Here is a 15,955-nt window from a genome sequence, read left to right on the forward strand (position 1 = left end):
ATATTTCTTACTCTATAATAAAATAATGAACAAACAAAAAATAAATAATTTATTTGTGAAGTAAGTTCTATTATTAAATGTGATATAAAATTGAATTGAAACATTATTTATTCTATTTTTTCTCTATTTTAGAGTAAAGATGAAGTGGAGACGAAAAGAGCATCTCCAATGATACACATTCTATATTTCACTCAAAAAATAATAATTCTATTATAGAGTTGAATTTGCTGTAATAGTTCACTCTATAATAGAATTATTTTATAATAGAGTGAATTATAGAATACTGTTGATTTTTACTATATATTTAGAGCGAAAAAACAATATTATTCTAGAGTAATTCTATTATAAAGTGAACCATTGGAGCAAATCCAATTTTATAATAGAATTACTATATTTTATAGTGAAATATAGAGTAAATTTTGTGTACCATTGGAAATGGTCTTTTTAAGTACAAAGAAAGCAGGTCTGGGCTGGATCTTCTCCCATCCAAACGGTCAAGCGCGACAAGGCTCTACAGCGATTGCATGCGTTCAATCGGCTCTCCAAGCAGAAGCTTTAGCGATTAGGGCTTCACTCCAACACGCCTTAGATCTTGGTTACACCAACATCTGGTTTCGATCAGACTCCTTAGGGCTTATTCAAGCCATCGATTCAGCAATCAAGCCAAAGGATCTCTACGGAATCTTCTCGGACGTTGAATCTCCATCTGCGTCCTTTAGTTTTTCTTTCTTCTCCTTTATTCCCAGACTTCAAAATGGGCCAGCTGATTTAGTGGCAAAATCAGCTTTGTTTAATGCTACCTGGGCTTAGGCCCAAAGACCTTTGTTCTCTTTCTTTTAGTATGAATTTAAATGGTTGATAAAAAAAAAAAAAGTAATCTATGAGGTGAAATAACGCGCACAACGGTGGTGCGCAGCCGCAGGGTCGTTAGAGAAGACCAAATAATCAACCTCGTCTCCGGTGCAAACTATTGACACTAGTCACAAAACAACAAACAGCGATATTTGTATCTTTGCTTCTTTAATAACACTACGACTGACGTAATCATGATTTAAGTGTATACGACAAAGTCCTTCCACCAAACGTAACCGCTTTGGTCCATGTTTATTATATAGTACTTAACATCTGAACTAATGTATTAATTAACAATTATGATTCTAGGTTCTTTGGAAACTACTTACCTTTCATTATCTATCATCTGCATTGCATCTAGTTGAGTCCATGATTAAATCAAAGGTTTTTTTGGTTGAAGATAAATTGAGGTTGGTTTCCATAAAATGTTTAGTCTTCATAATGAAGGAAAGTTAAACAAACATTGAGTGAGAATGTTGCCAACTAATTCTCTCTGTACCATCAATCTCATATTTTAAAAAATATTAAAGTTAATTGATTAATCTAAAAGGTGGTCAGAGAAAGAAAAGAAAAAAAAAGTTTCAAGTTCCTTCCATACCAGCTAGACCCACAATCAAAGTTGCAGACTTTTTCTACAAATTCAAAGTAAACCCTCATAAACCAAATATTTCAAAAGAAAAAACACATGATAGAATAGAAAGGCAACTAAGAAGAAGAAAGGAAAAATAATATAGACAAGAGTCTTTCTTCTCTGGTTGCTTCTTTTTATTTCTTTCTTTCTCTGGACCAGCTTTCTGCTACGTTACTTCTTTCAGAGAACTCTGAACCAAGGTAAGTGATCCATGTTGCTTGTAATGATCCCAACTATTTTTTTATTATTGGTTTTATTGGTTTCTTTGATCTATTTCTTATCTTTGTAAATGAATTGTTTCCCAAACAGTATCAATAGTCTTAGTATTTGCTAATTGACAATCAGTGTATGGGATTTACTTGGTTCACCGAATATGGACTACTTAGATAGAGTTGGATATAAGTTTTCTCAAAGGGTCTTTTTAAAACTTTCCTTTTTCATGAAAGCTCAACAACTTCAAATCTTTATTTTCTGGCAGCTTCCTCTTGTCTTGAATGTTTTTGAGTTCTTTAGAAATTGTATTTTTTTTTCTTCCTTTTGTCCGGAACTGCTGTCTTAATTTGGATCATGTTGCAGGAACTTTTGTAGTTGAGGCTTGGTGAAACTGAGGAATCATGCTAAGTTTCCAAAATCTTGGTCATCATCAGTAAGCTATGTTTCCTATGAAAACAAAATCAGCATATGTACGTTCTGTTTCTTGTTATTAGCAGTTAGAAAGTAAAGTAATGATCAAGAAATGGGGAAGAAAGGAAGTTGGTTTTCTGCAATCAAAAGGGTTTTCACACCACATTCCAAAGAGAAGCAGCTAAGCAACAACAACGTAAGAATTTTTTTAAAAATACTTAACCATTAATTTCATAAACTGAAACGATGAGTTGATAATTAAAGTGTATAATACCTTTGGTTGTTTCTTGTTTTGAAAGCAAGAACCAGAGAGAAAGAGCAGCAACAACAACAAGAAAGAACAGAAGAAGAAAGGTTTACGGAAGAAGCTGAGAGATGGAGAAACCAATTCTTTTCTACCAATCTTCAGACAACCTAGCAGTATCGAAAAGATCTTGTGTGAAGCCGAACGAGAACATAACCTTGTCTTCAGGCCACCAACTCCAACAGACCGAGCAACCTCTGCTCCATCTCCTCATATTAGGCCTGCTTCTCCTAAAGTGTCTTCTCAAAGATATGTCTCTTCTCCAAGACCAATCTCGCCAAGAGTTGCTTCCCCTAGAACCCTTTCTCCAAAACCTCCTTCTCCAAGAGCGGCTTCACCTAGGATTGTGCAGCGACGCGAGTTTGTGCGTAGACCAGAGCCAACTTTACTGGTCAAGAAAGCTTGTGCTACAAAGATTCAGGCGGCTTTTAGAGGTTACATGGTAATAATCTAAAGCATTCTTGATTCTCTTGTGTCACTATTTGTTAGCAGAGTAAGCATTCATACTTGTTTTTATGTAGGCAAGGAGGAGTTTCAGAGCTTTGAAAGGTCTTGTTAGGCTTCAAGGTGTGGTGAGAGGACACAGTGTGAAACGTCAGACAATGAATGCAATGAAGTATATGCAGCTTTTGGTACGTGTTCAAACACAAGTCCAGTCACGTCGCATACAAATGCTAGAACACCGAGCTAGGAATGAAAAAGATGACCCTAAGTTAGCCTGTAGCCTTGAGGTAAGTGCTCTCATGAATCTTTCGTTTCAAAGACAAGAGCAATCACTTAGACATTACTATTGTTCTTGTCCTTGCAGTCTGATGATTGGGATGATAGTGTGCTGACAAAAGAGGAGAAAGAAGCGAGACTACATAGGAAGATTGATGCAGTGATCAAAAGAGAACGGTCCATGGCATATGCATATTCTCATCAGGTAATACATACAATCATCTAGACCTGGACACATTTATCATAACCGAAGAACCGAACCAAAATGAATAAAACCGAACCGATTTTCATAATTATCATCCAGACAGATTCTCTATCTCTGAAACTGAAAAACCAAATCTAACCGGAATCAAACCGAAAACCAAATATTTTAATTTATTTAGTTTCTAAATAAACAAATATCCTAAAAATACTATTTATAAACCAAATAATTTGAAAATTCAAATTACTTTTTTTACCTGAAATATTTAATATCATATTTTCATCAGAACAATCGGGTACATGAAAACCAAATTATCATAAGTTTTTTTTACCTAATATTATTCAAAAATTATCTAAACAATCCGAACCAGACCGAAACCGAATTATATCTGAAACTTTTTAAGATATTATCCGGTTTACAACTTTACTACCCAAACTGAATCAATAACCAAAACAAACCAAATTTCATAAATAACTGAACGGTTCTTAAATCTTTAGAATCAGAAAATAGAAACTGAAACCGAACCCCATGCCTACACTCATCATAACATCACTCTCTTTGATGTGTTCTACTCAGTTGTGGAAGAACAGTCCAAGGTCTGCTCAGGACATTCGAACAAACGGTGTCCCACTTTGGTGGAACTGGGTAGACAAGCAGAACAACCAAACACCACCTTTCAGGCTAACACCAACACGACCAAGTCCAAGCCCTCAGGCTCATTCTAGCAACAAAAACCATTTCAGGCTCAACAACAGTTTCGATGTCTCCACGCCAAACTCATCAAAATCCGCATACCTCACTCCTTCTAGACCCATTCACACTCCACAACCATCAAGATACTCACGAGGAGGAGGAAGAGGTACACAAGATTCTCCTTTCAAAGATGATGATAGCCTCACGAGCTGCCCTCCATTCTCAGCTCCAAGCTACATGGCTCCAACAGTCTCAGCTAAAGCCAAACTCAGAGCAAACAGCAATCCAAAGGAGAGAGTGGACGGTGCTACACCGGTGAACAACAAAAAGGAGAAGAGAAGGAGTTCGTTCCCTCTTGGTTCGTTTAAATGGAACAAAGGGTCATTGTTCATGAGTAACAACAACAAAGGCCCAGGTTCATCTTCTTCTGGTGCTGTGGTGCTTGAGAAGCATAAGACACTCAAATCCGTAAGCAATATGAGTATCGATTCCACTGTTTCAATGCCTGCAACGATTGGGAAGAGGTCTTTTAACAGATTTGCTTGAAATAAGATTTGAACTTTTTCTTGTTTTTTTTTCTTTCTCAGATGATTTGTTTTACGAGTGTTTGATGATTTTGAGTGATGTTTGTAATCTGAAGTTACGAGTTTAAAGATGTTATGTTAATAATAAAAAGTAAACAACAAAAACAGATGATTTGGATTGCACAGAGATGATGTTCTTTGAAGTAGTTCTTGTTCTGCTTCTTGCTCTGTTTTTACAGTTTGACATGTCTACTGTTGGATCAGGATACTATAACGTTTTAAGAACAGAACTAAAAGTTTCTTATTTGACCAAAAGAAAAAACTAAAAGTTTCTTATTAATTGGAAACAAAACAGACTACAACGGTTCTTTTGGTATTTGTTTGTCTAAATATGACTTTTGTCCCAATCTTCACCATTATTTGAATGTCATGTGAAAATCTTAACATATCTTTGAATGTATACTCTTTCAATAGGACTCTATTTTCAAAAGCTATCAAGAACAGAATAGGGACCGGAATTTTAAGAAATGTAGCGACTTGTTCGAGGCCACGATCAGTATAAGATTACTTGATAGGCACGGAGAATCGCTTACTGTTATCGCCAACCTTCAAGGCAACTCGCGCCATTTTTATACTGACGTCATTGCTCTGCAAATTGGCTTTTCTTTTCAAAAAACAAAAAGCTTTAACACAAAAATTTCGAACGAAAAAAATAGTCTCAAGACTGAGTATAGCGACTTGTTCGAGGCCACGATCAATATGAGAAAGAATTGATAGGCACGGAGAATCGCTCATTTGTTATTGCCAACCTTCAAGGCAACTCACGCCATTTTTATATATTCTGACGTCATTGCTCTGCAAATTGGCTTTCCTTTTCTTATAAATAAAAGCCTTTGTATATAAAAAGCCTTCGAAACCAAATAGAAAACTTGACAAACTATATCGAAATCCCTATCAAAACCTACACGATGAAGAAAGAAAACTCGAACTTGGAGATATGAATCTGAAAGAAAGTGAGTTATATATATAGAAGAAATAGCAACGGCTGCAGAAACCGAAAAAACCCTAATGTGTTTAGGAAAAAAAAAAAGAAACTGGAGTTCATTAATGGGCCCAATGCCTGCTATTGATTTAAATGGGCCTCTGATCTTAGCTACTGTGGAAATGCCACTGAACATCATCAACCAAATCCAACTCTAATCACCACCTTAACTGTTTTTTTTTTTGAAACACAATCACCACCTTATACTGTACATTCATTTTTTCGACTAATAGTTTTATTGATCTTCAAAATCAGAATCTAATCTATTAATTTAGGAATTATCTACTATTTGAAGTTCTCATTTAAATTTTGGACTCTTTCATAGTTGTTGCTAGAATATATCATGCCTCCTATACAATGCAACCTACCAACTTAAATTAAACCAAATCTTAACCAACATAGATTAGTTAAATCTAACCAGTAACACTTTTATAATATTTTTGGTTAATCTCTTAATATAATCAGATCATATAAAACTGAACCACTTTTAAATCAACGAGTTCCATATCATTCCAAACATAAGAGAAAAAATATCCGACTCATTTACAACGTAAGTATACAAAGACCGTGTATGCTTATGTTCATTGATCTTCCAAAAACCAAATAATTGTGGCATAGACCAACATAGGCTCATGTTCGTATCACTAACTTTACTTCCATATATTTACTCTTCACCTACATCATATCACAACATACACAGTTCTGCAAGAACATGATTTTTTTTTTGTTCAAACAACCAAATAATGGTGGCATATGGTCAGTAGATTTTTTAAATATGTTTTTTATATATTACATTTTACGAGACTATGTGTATAAATTTTTTTTTTGAAAAATGACATAACTATGTGTATAAGTTAAAAGGTAAAAAGTGTGATAAGGCAAATTATTATACTAAAAATGAAAGAAGATTAAATACAAACTAATAACAAGTACAACACAAATTATAACACTATTAAATTCTATATATATTTAATAAAATATTATATATATGTCTAATATGTATATATATATATATATAATGTTACACAAATATATATAATATTATATACACATATTATATATACCATATATTATTAATTGAAATTTGACAAATCAATTTCCGCCATTTAGGGCGGGTCCTAATCTAGTTGTTGTTTACAAGCTGGTTTAAGAAACTGGTCTGCTCTTATAAATTCATTATTTATCAATACACTGCACAAATATAAAACAATTTAGTATATTAATTCGCAGAGAATTATCATACGAATTTATTTATTTTGCTATAGTAATCAGTTAATAATTTAATCATAATGATCTTATCTATAAAAATCATAACCTGGAAATAATTTTCTTATGTTCTAAGAACATAAAAAACTTGCCGGAGGTCAACTTCTCCCGTGGAAGCAAAACCAACCTGGCGATGGTTGCGGCAGCATCCTCCGCCGTGTGAGTCCCCTGACCACCGGTCATAGACGTACGTGTGAAGCCAGGACAGAAGCAGTTCACGCTTAGTTTTTTGCCGTCGTAACGTCGAGCCAAAACTCTAGAGTAAGCGTTCAAAGCCATCTTGGAGACGGCGTAGTCCGACCAATTTTCCGGCCATCCTTGCTTCTCCCACGTCCCACTGCTCACGTCTTCGAGAAACTGAGTCACCGTCGCATCGATTTGTTCGTCGGTAAGCTCTTCACTTTCTAGGGTTTGTCTTACAATAGGGTTTCTCAGTTTCTGCGTATGAAAAGAAACATAAGAAATCGAAATGTCAAATAGCATGCATGATCGATGCATCAAAACTGTTGTAAGACAAATTGAAAATAGTATATATATATCTAATCTATTAATTTAGGGTTCTATTTTTATCTACTATTAACAAGTCATAGTAAAACCACTTAAAGAATTAGTCAATATGACATATTTGATTATTTGTATTAACAATAAACCAACTATAAATATATTAACAATAAACCAACTATAAATTTGATTTTTTTAATTATAATAAAATCTGTTGAGAAAGAATCTAACAAAATCTTAGTTTAAAATTTAAATATTTTTTTATAAATAACACATAAATATATTTCGAAATTAGTAATATAATATTATTATAAGTAAATTTAACTAAAACTTATTATAAAAAAGAAAATAAAAATTCTTTATACTAACTTTTTATAGATTCTATGATATATTCCGTATTATATAAAAATAGAAGTGCTATATGAATTAAATATTAAAAATATATTAAATAGGTAAATTAACAAAAAAAAATTATTTTATTTTTTAACTTAAATAAATTATTGATCATCATTATAATGGATTAAACTTCGAAAACAATATAATACTTTTATATTAAAATAAATGTATTAACATAAGTTAAAATTTTATATTTACAGCCATACATTATCTTTTTATTTATTTTGAAACTATTAGCAATATATTGCTTAAAATGTTTATATACAAAAATATAATAGTATATAATAACCTTTAGTTCATATACTATTTAAAAATATGTTATTAGTAAAATATGAAATTTCAGTAATTCATTTAAAATATTAGTGACAAAAATCAAATTTTAATTATAAATTTTATTTTATTTTAGTTGTAACAAAATTTGTTGATAAAAGAATTAAAAATATCACCAAAAATTCAAATATTTTATAAAATAATACAGTAATGTAGTACCAAAACAAATTCAAAATTCATGTATTATTCCAAACTCAAATAGTTGTGTAATTTTACAAAGTTGTCTCGAAAAAATATATTATTTTGAAAATAAATATTCAAACTCAAAATGATAATATTTCAAATTTTACAAAAGACAAAATTATGGATAATAAAGATTAACTTTTTGAAGTGTACCTGAAAAAAACTAACTATATATGTTGTAAAATTTAAAGTAACCTAATGTTTTGACGTCTTAATTTAAAAAAAAAATAGAACTTAATATCATAACATCCAAAACAAATATCCTATATAATAAATTTAATAAAATAGTATGATAGATACTACTATGTATAAAGTTTACTAAAACAATAGGATTATATTATTTAAAATAAATAAATCCCGTAAAATACTAAAATGAGATATGTTAAAGTATATTTTCTTAAACACAACATGTAAATATAATTATTTTAGTCATATTTATTTTCTATAATATAAATAAATAAAATTTAAAATGTATTATATGCAAAATGTTTAAATTAAAGAAAACAACATAATTTGAATGGGGTTCTCTATTTGAGTATTTCATATTTTTATTTTATTTTACCTAACTCGAAAATATATTAGTAAGTAATAAAAATCAATAACAAAGTAATTTTTTTAGAAAAACCATTATATATTAATAATACTGAATAAGAAATATAAACAATAATATGATATAGTAATACAATATATAACACTAAAATAGAAATTATATATTTAAAACATTTTTAATAATATAAAATATATTTAAAAAATATAAATATATCCGCACGAACGTGCGGGTTAAAATCTAGTATATATATAAAAGCTTTTGATATTGCATGAATATACAAAAATTAATATCTATTTAACTATAATTATTGTAATTTTTTAGAATTTGGAAGATTTATTTTTTTTGCCAAATTTTTTGAAAGGTTTAGTAAGTAGTTTTCGTTGATTTTCCAAAAATTTCAATTTTCTTTGATTATTTTATATTTTCTTTCGGTAAACATGTTAAAAAAGTGTAAATATATTTTCTTTAAAAAGAGTAGCAGGAAGAAAATATTACGTTTAATGCGCCAAGCCTTGAACTAATGTTAAGGATGCGGCTAACGGAGACCGACCGGCGGAAAACCGGCAAGAGCGCCTCCGTTAAAAGCTTGGCACCGTAAAAATTGGTCTTGATTATGGTCTCTGGCTCTTTGATTAAATTTTCACCGACGGCGTTAAATGAAACGGCGGCGTTGTTCACCTAAGCAAAACAAAAATGCGGTGTCAGTGTCACCAACAAATTTGCCAAAATATAAACATAAATTTCAAAACCATATAATGTACTCTAATAAAATATGATTAAATGTTTTTTGCAGAGAAAAGTTGTAATGTCTATAATCGCAAATAATACAGAGACATTGTATGATTAATTACCAGAATGTCGAGTACTCCAAAGTTGTGACGAAACCAGGAGACAAAGGCAGCGATTGAAGAAGGATCAGAGACGTCAAGGCAACAGAAATGAACGTTTTGAAAGCCAGCACGGCAGAGGGAATCGACGGCGAGGCTTCCATTTTCGGCGTTCCTTGCGGTTAATACTACAGTTAGTCCAAGCTCCAACAACTTCTTCACCACCTCAAAACCTATACCTTTGTTTGCTCCGGTCACAACCGCCGTTGTTTGTTCCGACCACCACCTTCAATAATCACAATCATTATCAGAACCAAGTTAAATTAGTTTATACAGGAAGATATTATATACAATAATAAAATAATTAAAAGGGGTTTAAGAACCTTGGTGCTGGAGGAAAAGGATAAATTAGATGATCCATTCTTATTGTTTTGTAAAGGATAAAGGTTTTATATGTGATTTTGATGCTGATCTTGATGCCAACAACGAGTTGATGAGTGGGTTATATATGCACTACAAGCTTATATATATATGAAATCACAAAGACCAGGGTTTAAAAAATTATAAAAGGACTTCGATCTGAACACATGCATAATATTTATAATATACATACATAAAATATGGATGTGTTAATGTGTAACGGTGTCATAGTATAGCAAGAATAAAAATTAAGTGTGAGTTGTATATTATAAACTATCAAGAAGGCAGGAACTCGTGAACATAATGCTGCAAATCATGTAAATTCTAAAAAATATGTAACTGTAAAGTCCATTTGAGTCTAAGTGTCCACACCTAGATCTTTTGAATATTTGACTTTTAGTTTCCTTTTCCACGTTAGAACTTTTGGATGGCGAACAATAGATTTTTATGTCTCTGAGATCATTGATCATGTGTGATGTATATACGTACAATGATAAGAAGCTTTGGTGAACTATATACGTACAATGATAAATCAAAAAGTTAAATAGTGTGTGCCAAAAAAGGTTAATAACACTGCTATATTGACTATGATTTTTTTTCGTTACAAAATAATGGATGAAAGTAAAACAATAGGAAATATTTTATATTCCATACACGGTGAACTAATGTTTGAAATTGAAGATGAAATAGACTTTTGACCAAAAAGAATAAAAAGGAACAAAAAAGAAGTAAGAAATAGACAACTTTCTTGTGATGATATAACTAGATTTTAAGATTATACGCCTCTATATATATTTTTGTACAGGTTTCGAATTTAAGCATTGCATTTTGGGTATCTAACATATGTATACTGAATATATTTGCATTGGTGTCAATAATTTATAATCTATTGATGTATATGAATGGCAAAAATTGAAAATTGTATTTATGTATATGTGACCCCGAATTTGATAATATTGATATTCATTGTATTATACCATCGGAATGTTGAGAAAAAGTGCACTTTTATATCATAGGAACTCCATTCACTTTTTTTTTTTGAACTCCATTCACTTTCTTAAATAACTCGTATTATATTCTGTAAATTTATATCTAGTGAATGGCTTCGATATATAAAAGCTCATATTCAACCTGTCTGTGGTGTTAATTAGTAGTTCTCAATTCTTCCATGTTTCGTACCTACCAGGATTTCAATGTATATAAAGCTAGCTCTTAGAGTACTAGTACTTGATATGTGTATTGAAAGAGTTGATTAATATTGACTAGGAATCTTTAATTATTGTTTAAGGCTTTTTCGTGCATGCTTCAATTAAGAAACGACTTTCAGTGACGTATATGGAAGTAAAACTATATGTCTAAACGATAATTTTGTAAACAATTATTTAGTTTGAAAAATCATTACAACTTGATTGGCTAGTTTTTAAAATAATACAGTTAGGCCGAGTTAGTGAGATATAGCCATGTGATTGCTTCATTAATTATTGCATTTACTATATCATAAAGCTTAAACTTATTCAATATAATATGTTGTCGCCACTTTTGATGGCCTCTATATCATTGTAGCATTGTTTTTTTGTTTTGACAAATGGCTTTCAAAATTTTAGCATTGTTAAATTATAAATTTAGTTGTTTAGAGTCTCCATTTTAGTTTATACGATGCTAAATAAATAACTTATATGTCTCGTTAAATCTATAATTGTTATACTATTGTTTAGAATCTCCATTTTTTTCAAAACCTTTGCAAATGGAGACTCTAAACAATCAAATCTATAAATATTATATAATTGTTTAGAGTCTCCATTTTCTTTTACCATAAATTTTTAAAACACAACACTTCACAGAACAGTTTGTTAGAGTGTATACAATTTTTCAAAGTATCATTTTATATATTTTTTTGTCTTCGAAAACTCATGTAAACATAGTGAACCCTACAATAAAATAGAATTCAGTTTACCTGAATAAAATATTTGTCTTGCATATCGCGAGGGAGAAATATGCAAGCATTTACGACAATGATAGTTATGTAATGTTTCAGATTATTTTGAAAACTTTCCAATAATTGGATATAGACTATTGATGGATGTCAAAAATTGAACTCGAAAACACCTTTAACTATTTGCCTTATTGGCTATCAAAAAAAAAACTATTTGCCTTATTGATAACACATGGATTGCTTAGCAATTATTCAACAAAATGAACAGTAGAAGACATAAATTCGCAGAAGTAAGACCTTAGTTGCTTTCCTGCGTCAAGCTGCGTTTGCTCTACCTCTTCTCCCATAAAAAAATGGAAAAGCAGATGGCTTCATTGATGATCTTATAAATATCAAACAGAAATGATCAAAGCTTTAAGGGCTTGGTGAGCAAAGGTAGTGAGTTCGTCAGGGCATCGTCCAAGTCAGTCTAATTAAAGTTGTCTGACCAATAAAACTAAAACTATTGGAGATTTAACAAAAGTTATAAAGATACGATTTGCACATTGTGGTATATATTTAGATAAATAACTCAATAGCACCTTTTATGATTTACAGTCTGTGGTCAGTGGTCAGCGGTTTAGGTATAGAGTTGGTGAGGGTCTGAGGGAGAATATGAATATTATCATGTACAGTAAAGGGAATCTTTCTGGTTTAAAGACATCCCATATACACTACTACTAACACCATCAGAAAAAGGCTGAAGAAGCCCATTACATATTCAAAACGGTCCATCCAAAAATAAATCATAATGGGACTGGAGACATATTAATCAGAAATTTTGACAAGATTATCATTTGTATATATAAAACAAAGTTTGAAGGAGATTGTGGCCTCAGTACTTACTACTTACCATGACAATAAAGATTTGTGTTGCTATCATCTACAAAAGCAAAGCTATTGAATCTCTAGAAAGACTGCATTCAAAATGTCCATCAAAACCAAACACATCAATGTCTTTTCAGAGTTTACCGTCCATGAGAGGTAAAAGAATGTGTGATCATCAGTTGTACTCATCGAATTCACATGTAATACTTCTTCCATTGATATCTCAGGGCGTTCTCTCAACTTCTCATCCCTCACCACATCAAGAAGATTATCCGGAAGTTGCAAAACACCATTCAAGATCCGCATAGCCGTACTCATATCTGGTCTAATGGAGTCAGCTTGATGCGAACATAACACACCGAGTTTCAAAACAAGCTCAACCTCTCTCCTGTTCTGTTCTTGACGGATGATTTCCTCAGCGGCATCGAAGATTCCCCCCTTTTCCCAAAGCTCTAGGATCCAGTCCACAAGGACTTCTTCATTCTTGGCTTCAAAACGTCTCTCAAGAAGCCTTCTACCGCAAGCTACTTCAAGCATAACCAACCCAAATGCATAAACATCAGTGCTCGTAGTTGCTCTTCCAGTTCTTAGAAACTCAGGTGCAATATACCCGAACGTTCCCGCTATTCTAGATGTCTGGGGATCAATACCCTGGTCATGCAGCTTCGCCAATCCAAAATCCCCTAGCCTAGCACTCATTTCTTGGTCGATTAAAACGTTAGCCGGTTTGATATCTCGATGAATGATGACCTGTGCCCATTCTTCATGCAGATACACTAGAGCGGATGCAATATCTTTAATGATCTTGAAACGTTGCTCCCAAGTAAGCCGTTCTTGATTCTCATCATTGTTACGGGTATTATATAGATACTTGTCAAGGCTACCGTTAGGCATGAAGTCATAAACCAAGAAGAGATATTCTTTATGTCTACAATACCCCAAAAGCCTGACTAGATTCGGATGCCTGAGACGACCAATGGTCGAGATCTCGGCTAAGAACTCGGTCTTCCCTTGACTTGAACCATGAGAAGTCCGTTTCACAGCGATCTCTGCATCAGAACCCGCAAGTGTTCCTCTATAAACTTGACCAAAGCCTCCATTCCCAAGAAGCTGTTTCTCCTTGAAACCCTTTGTGGCGTTGAAAAGCTCCTTGTAAGCAAACCTATGAGGTCCATACTGAATCTCCCATTCCTCGAGAACCTCTTTAACCTTCTTATGCCTCAGATAGAATACGGAACCGAACCACGAGGCGACAAGTGCAACGGTCACGGACAACGTTAAGCACACAACTAGAACCGTTCTTGTTCTGTGAGATGGTTCCTTTGGATATGGAGGCAAGATGGGGGTTGCGTTAAGATCCCATAGTGGGTTCTCAGGGTCGTTGGTGCATAATGCGGACAGCACATAGTGAAGCGCTCCTGTTGATCCAGTTGCTGCCGTGAAGCCATAATACATCTTCTCCTCCGTAAGCAACTGAGATAGATCTTGTTTTAAAGACAGAAGCGGTTTCTTCGGGGGAACAGAGAACTCAGCAGGGCTTAAGGTGACATTAAGCTGCTTATCTAGTAAACTATAGACAAGCGAGAGCCGCATCACCTTCCCGCTGATCAGAGAAAGATTCTTAAAGCTTCCATCCTTGTCATCATAGTAACCAGCAGAGGCAGAGACAACAGATCTCAAGCCGTTAATGTTAATCCCGACATGATTATCATCTATATCTCCAAACTCGTCGTCTTTGTGTATATCTAACTCGACAGCTATCAGGTTATTCGAGACGTTACCGTTGTTTGTCTCGTTGAACAACCCGAGGTACTGATCGGAGGAAGCTCCGGGAAGAAGGTGTCTCCTCCTATGAGACAAAACGAGAGCCATACCGTGAGAGGCAGAGTGGCTATGCTCAGGGACGATTCAAAAGAGGAAGTCGATGCTGAAGTTCTCGTTTTTCAGGTGGACGGGATCGTTGAGAAAGACTTGAACGTAGGAATGCTTCGTGGTGTTGGTTAAAATGGTCCAACCGCTGGAGTCGAAAACTGCAGCTCCCTCAGGGATCAGTTTACCGTTGGAGTTGCGGGTAAATAAAGACAGAGTCGTCAAGAAGATAACAAGAACTATTTGCATTACTTTGAGTTCGTGGGACATGTTTTATGTGTTGCTTATGGGAAACTTTCATCATCTCATAAGAGCTTTTTGAGTAAGAATATATAAAGGAATGCAAAAATTAACTGTATGTAATGGGAACCGAACGTTACCGTGTTATTCCTTTGCTATGTATTAAAAACATCCCCTATGTATTAATTGTGGAACATTAGAACATGTTTTGTACCCACGTGTCATCACTAAAATGATTTTCATAAATCCTCAGAAAAATATGTTGGTCCATATAAATATATATTATACTTTTTATTAAACTAATTATCATATTAATTAGTAGTCTTAAATTCTTTCCTTAAATAAAATCTACATAAATTTATTTCCTTAAATAAAATCTACGAAATTACCTAATATAATTAACGTATATATGACAATTAATAATTACAAATCAAATATTTTTTGATAAAAAAAATTGTATCCTCTACATTTTATTTTAATTAATATTATCAAAAAAAATCACTTAAACATATTTTTAAAAAATAGATTTTTCATATATGTTATATTTTGAATTTTTTAAAACGTCTATAAATTACCAAAAATTGTAAGATGTTATTAAGATGATATTTTTAGAACGGAACCTGATCCGAAACGAAATATTTTGGATATCGAATATATCGAAACCATATTTATATACTTAAATATATTAATTATTTTTAGAATTTAATATCTAAAAGAATATACAAAATATATAAAATGTTACTAAGTTGTCCAAAATACTTGAAAATATTTACAAATAGTTAAAAATACATGATTAAAATAGTTAAATGATATTCAAAATACCAATACTCCAAATATCTATTGATTTCTTATCCGAATATTAAAGCTAACCAAATTTTATGTTAAGTTTAAGTATTTTAGCTTGCATTATACACATTTATACGTTATAAATAATTTTTTATTTTTATATTTTGAGAAATTTAAAGTATATACGAATTTATA

General features: G+C 32.4%; 2 protein-coding genes, 2 non-coding genes and 1 pseudogene across 4 annotated transcripts; 1 reads left to right on the top strand and 4 right to left on the bottom strand.

The window, feature by feature from the left end:
- Positions 1-1,493: 1,493 nt before the first annotated feature.
- On the top strand, positions 1,494-4,719 carry LOC108856257 (protein IQ-DOMAIN 13). Its single transcript, XM_018630023.2, has 6 exons — positions 1,494-1,683; positions 2,060-2,303; positions 2,407-2,853; positions 2,933-3,142; positions 3,220-3,336; positions 3,910-4,719. The coding sequence occupies exons 2-6, from the start codon at positions 2,220-2,222 to the stop codon at positions 4,570-4,572; spliced, it is 1,521 nt and encodes a 506-aa protein (XP_018485525.1). The 5' UTR covers positions 1,494-1,683; positions 2,060-2,219; the 3' UTR covers positions 4,573-4,719.
- Positions 4,720-5,076: 357 nt separating this feature from the next.
- Positions 5,077-5,199, bottom strand: LOC130495343 (small nucleolar RNA snoR86). Its single transcript, XR_008934614.1, has one exon. It is a non-coding gene; the product is annotated as a small nucleolar RNA snoR86 (small nucleolar RNA).
- Positions 5,200-5,277: 78 nt separating this feature from the next.
- On the bottom strand, positions 5,278-5,406 carry LOC130495344 (small nucleolar RNA snoR86). Its single transcript, XR_008934615.1, has one exon. It is a non-coding gene; the product is annotated as a small nucleolar RNA snoR86 (small nucleolar RNA).
- Positions 5,407-6,737: 1,331 nt separating this feature from the next.
- Positions 6,738-10,353, bottom strand: LOC108860585 ((+)-neomenthol dehydrogenase). The gene is made up of 4 exons (XM_018634446.2): positions 10,029-10,353; positions 9,670-9,931; positions 9,314-9,496; positions 6,738-7,296 (listed from the first exon to the last, which is right to left on the bottom strand). Exons 1-4 carry the CDS (start codon positions 10,064-10,066, stop codon positions 6,901-6,903), a joined length of 879 nt encoding a protein of 292 aa, XP_018489948.1. The 5' UTR covers positions 10,067-10,353; the 3' UTR covers positions 6,738-6,900.
- A 2,652-nt stretch (positions 10,354-13,005) lies between these two features.
- On the bottom strand, positions 13,006-15,004 carry LOC108860839 (L-type lectin-domain containing receptor kinase V.5-like; annotated as a pseudogene).
- Positions 15,005-15,955: the final 951 nt, after the last annotated feature.

This window comes from Raphanus sativus, chromosome 5 (genome assembly GCF_000801105.2).
Source record: "Raphanus sativus cultivar WK10039 chromosome 5, ASM80110v3, whole genome shotgun sequence".
NCBI classification, from domain to species: Eukaryota; Viridiplantae; Streptophyta; class Magnoliopsida; order Brassicales; family Brassicaceae; genus Raphanus; species Raphanus sativus.

Bases quoted from the DNA above. Each gene is read 5' to 3' on its own strand.
- LOC108856257 (XM_018630023.2), top strand. From the start codon at position 2,220: ATGGGGAAGAAAGGAAGTTGGTTTTCTGCAATCAAAAGGGTTTTCACA. The intron at 2,304-2,406 runs GTAAGAATTTTT...TTGTTTTGAAAG, and splicing joins AGCAGCTAAGCAACAACAAC to CAAGAACCAGAGAGAAAGAG. The intron at 3,143-3,219 runs GTAAGTGCTCTC...TTGTCCTTGCAG, and splicing joins AGTTAGCCTGTAGCCTTGAG to TCTGATGATTGGGATGATAG.
- LOC108860585 (XM_018634446.2), bottom strand. From the start codon at position 10,066: ATGGATCATCTAATTTATCCTTTTCCTCCAGCACCAAG. The intron at 9,932-10,028 runs GTTCTTAAACCC...TGATTATTGAAG, and splicing joins CCTTTTCCTCCAGCACCAAG to GTGGTGGTCGGAACAAACAA. The intron at 9,497-9,669 runs GTAATTAATCAT...TGTTTTGCTTAG, and splicing joins TTGGAGTACTCGACATTCTG to GTGAACAACGCCGCCGTTTC.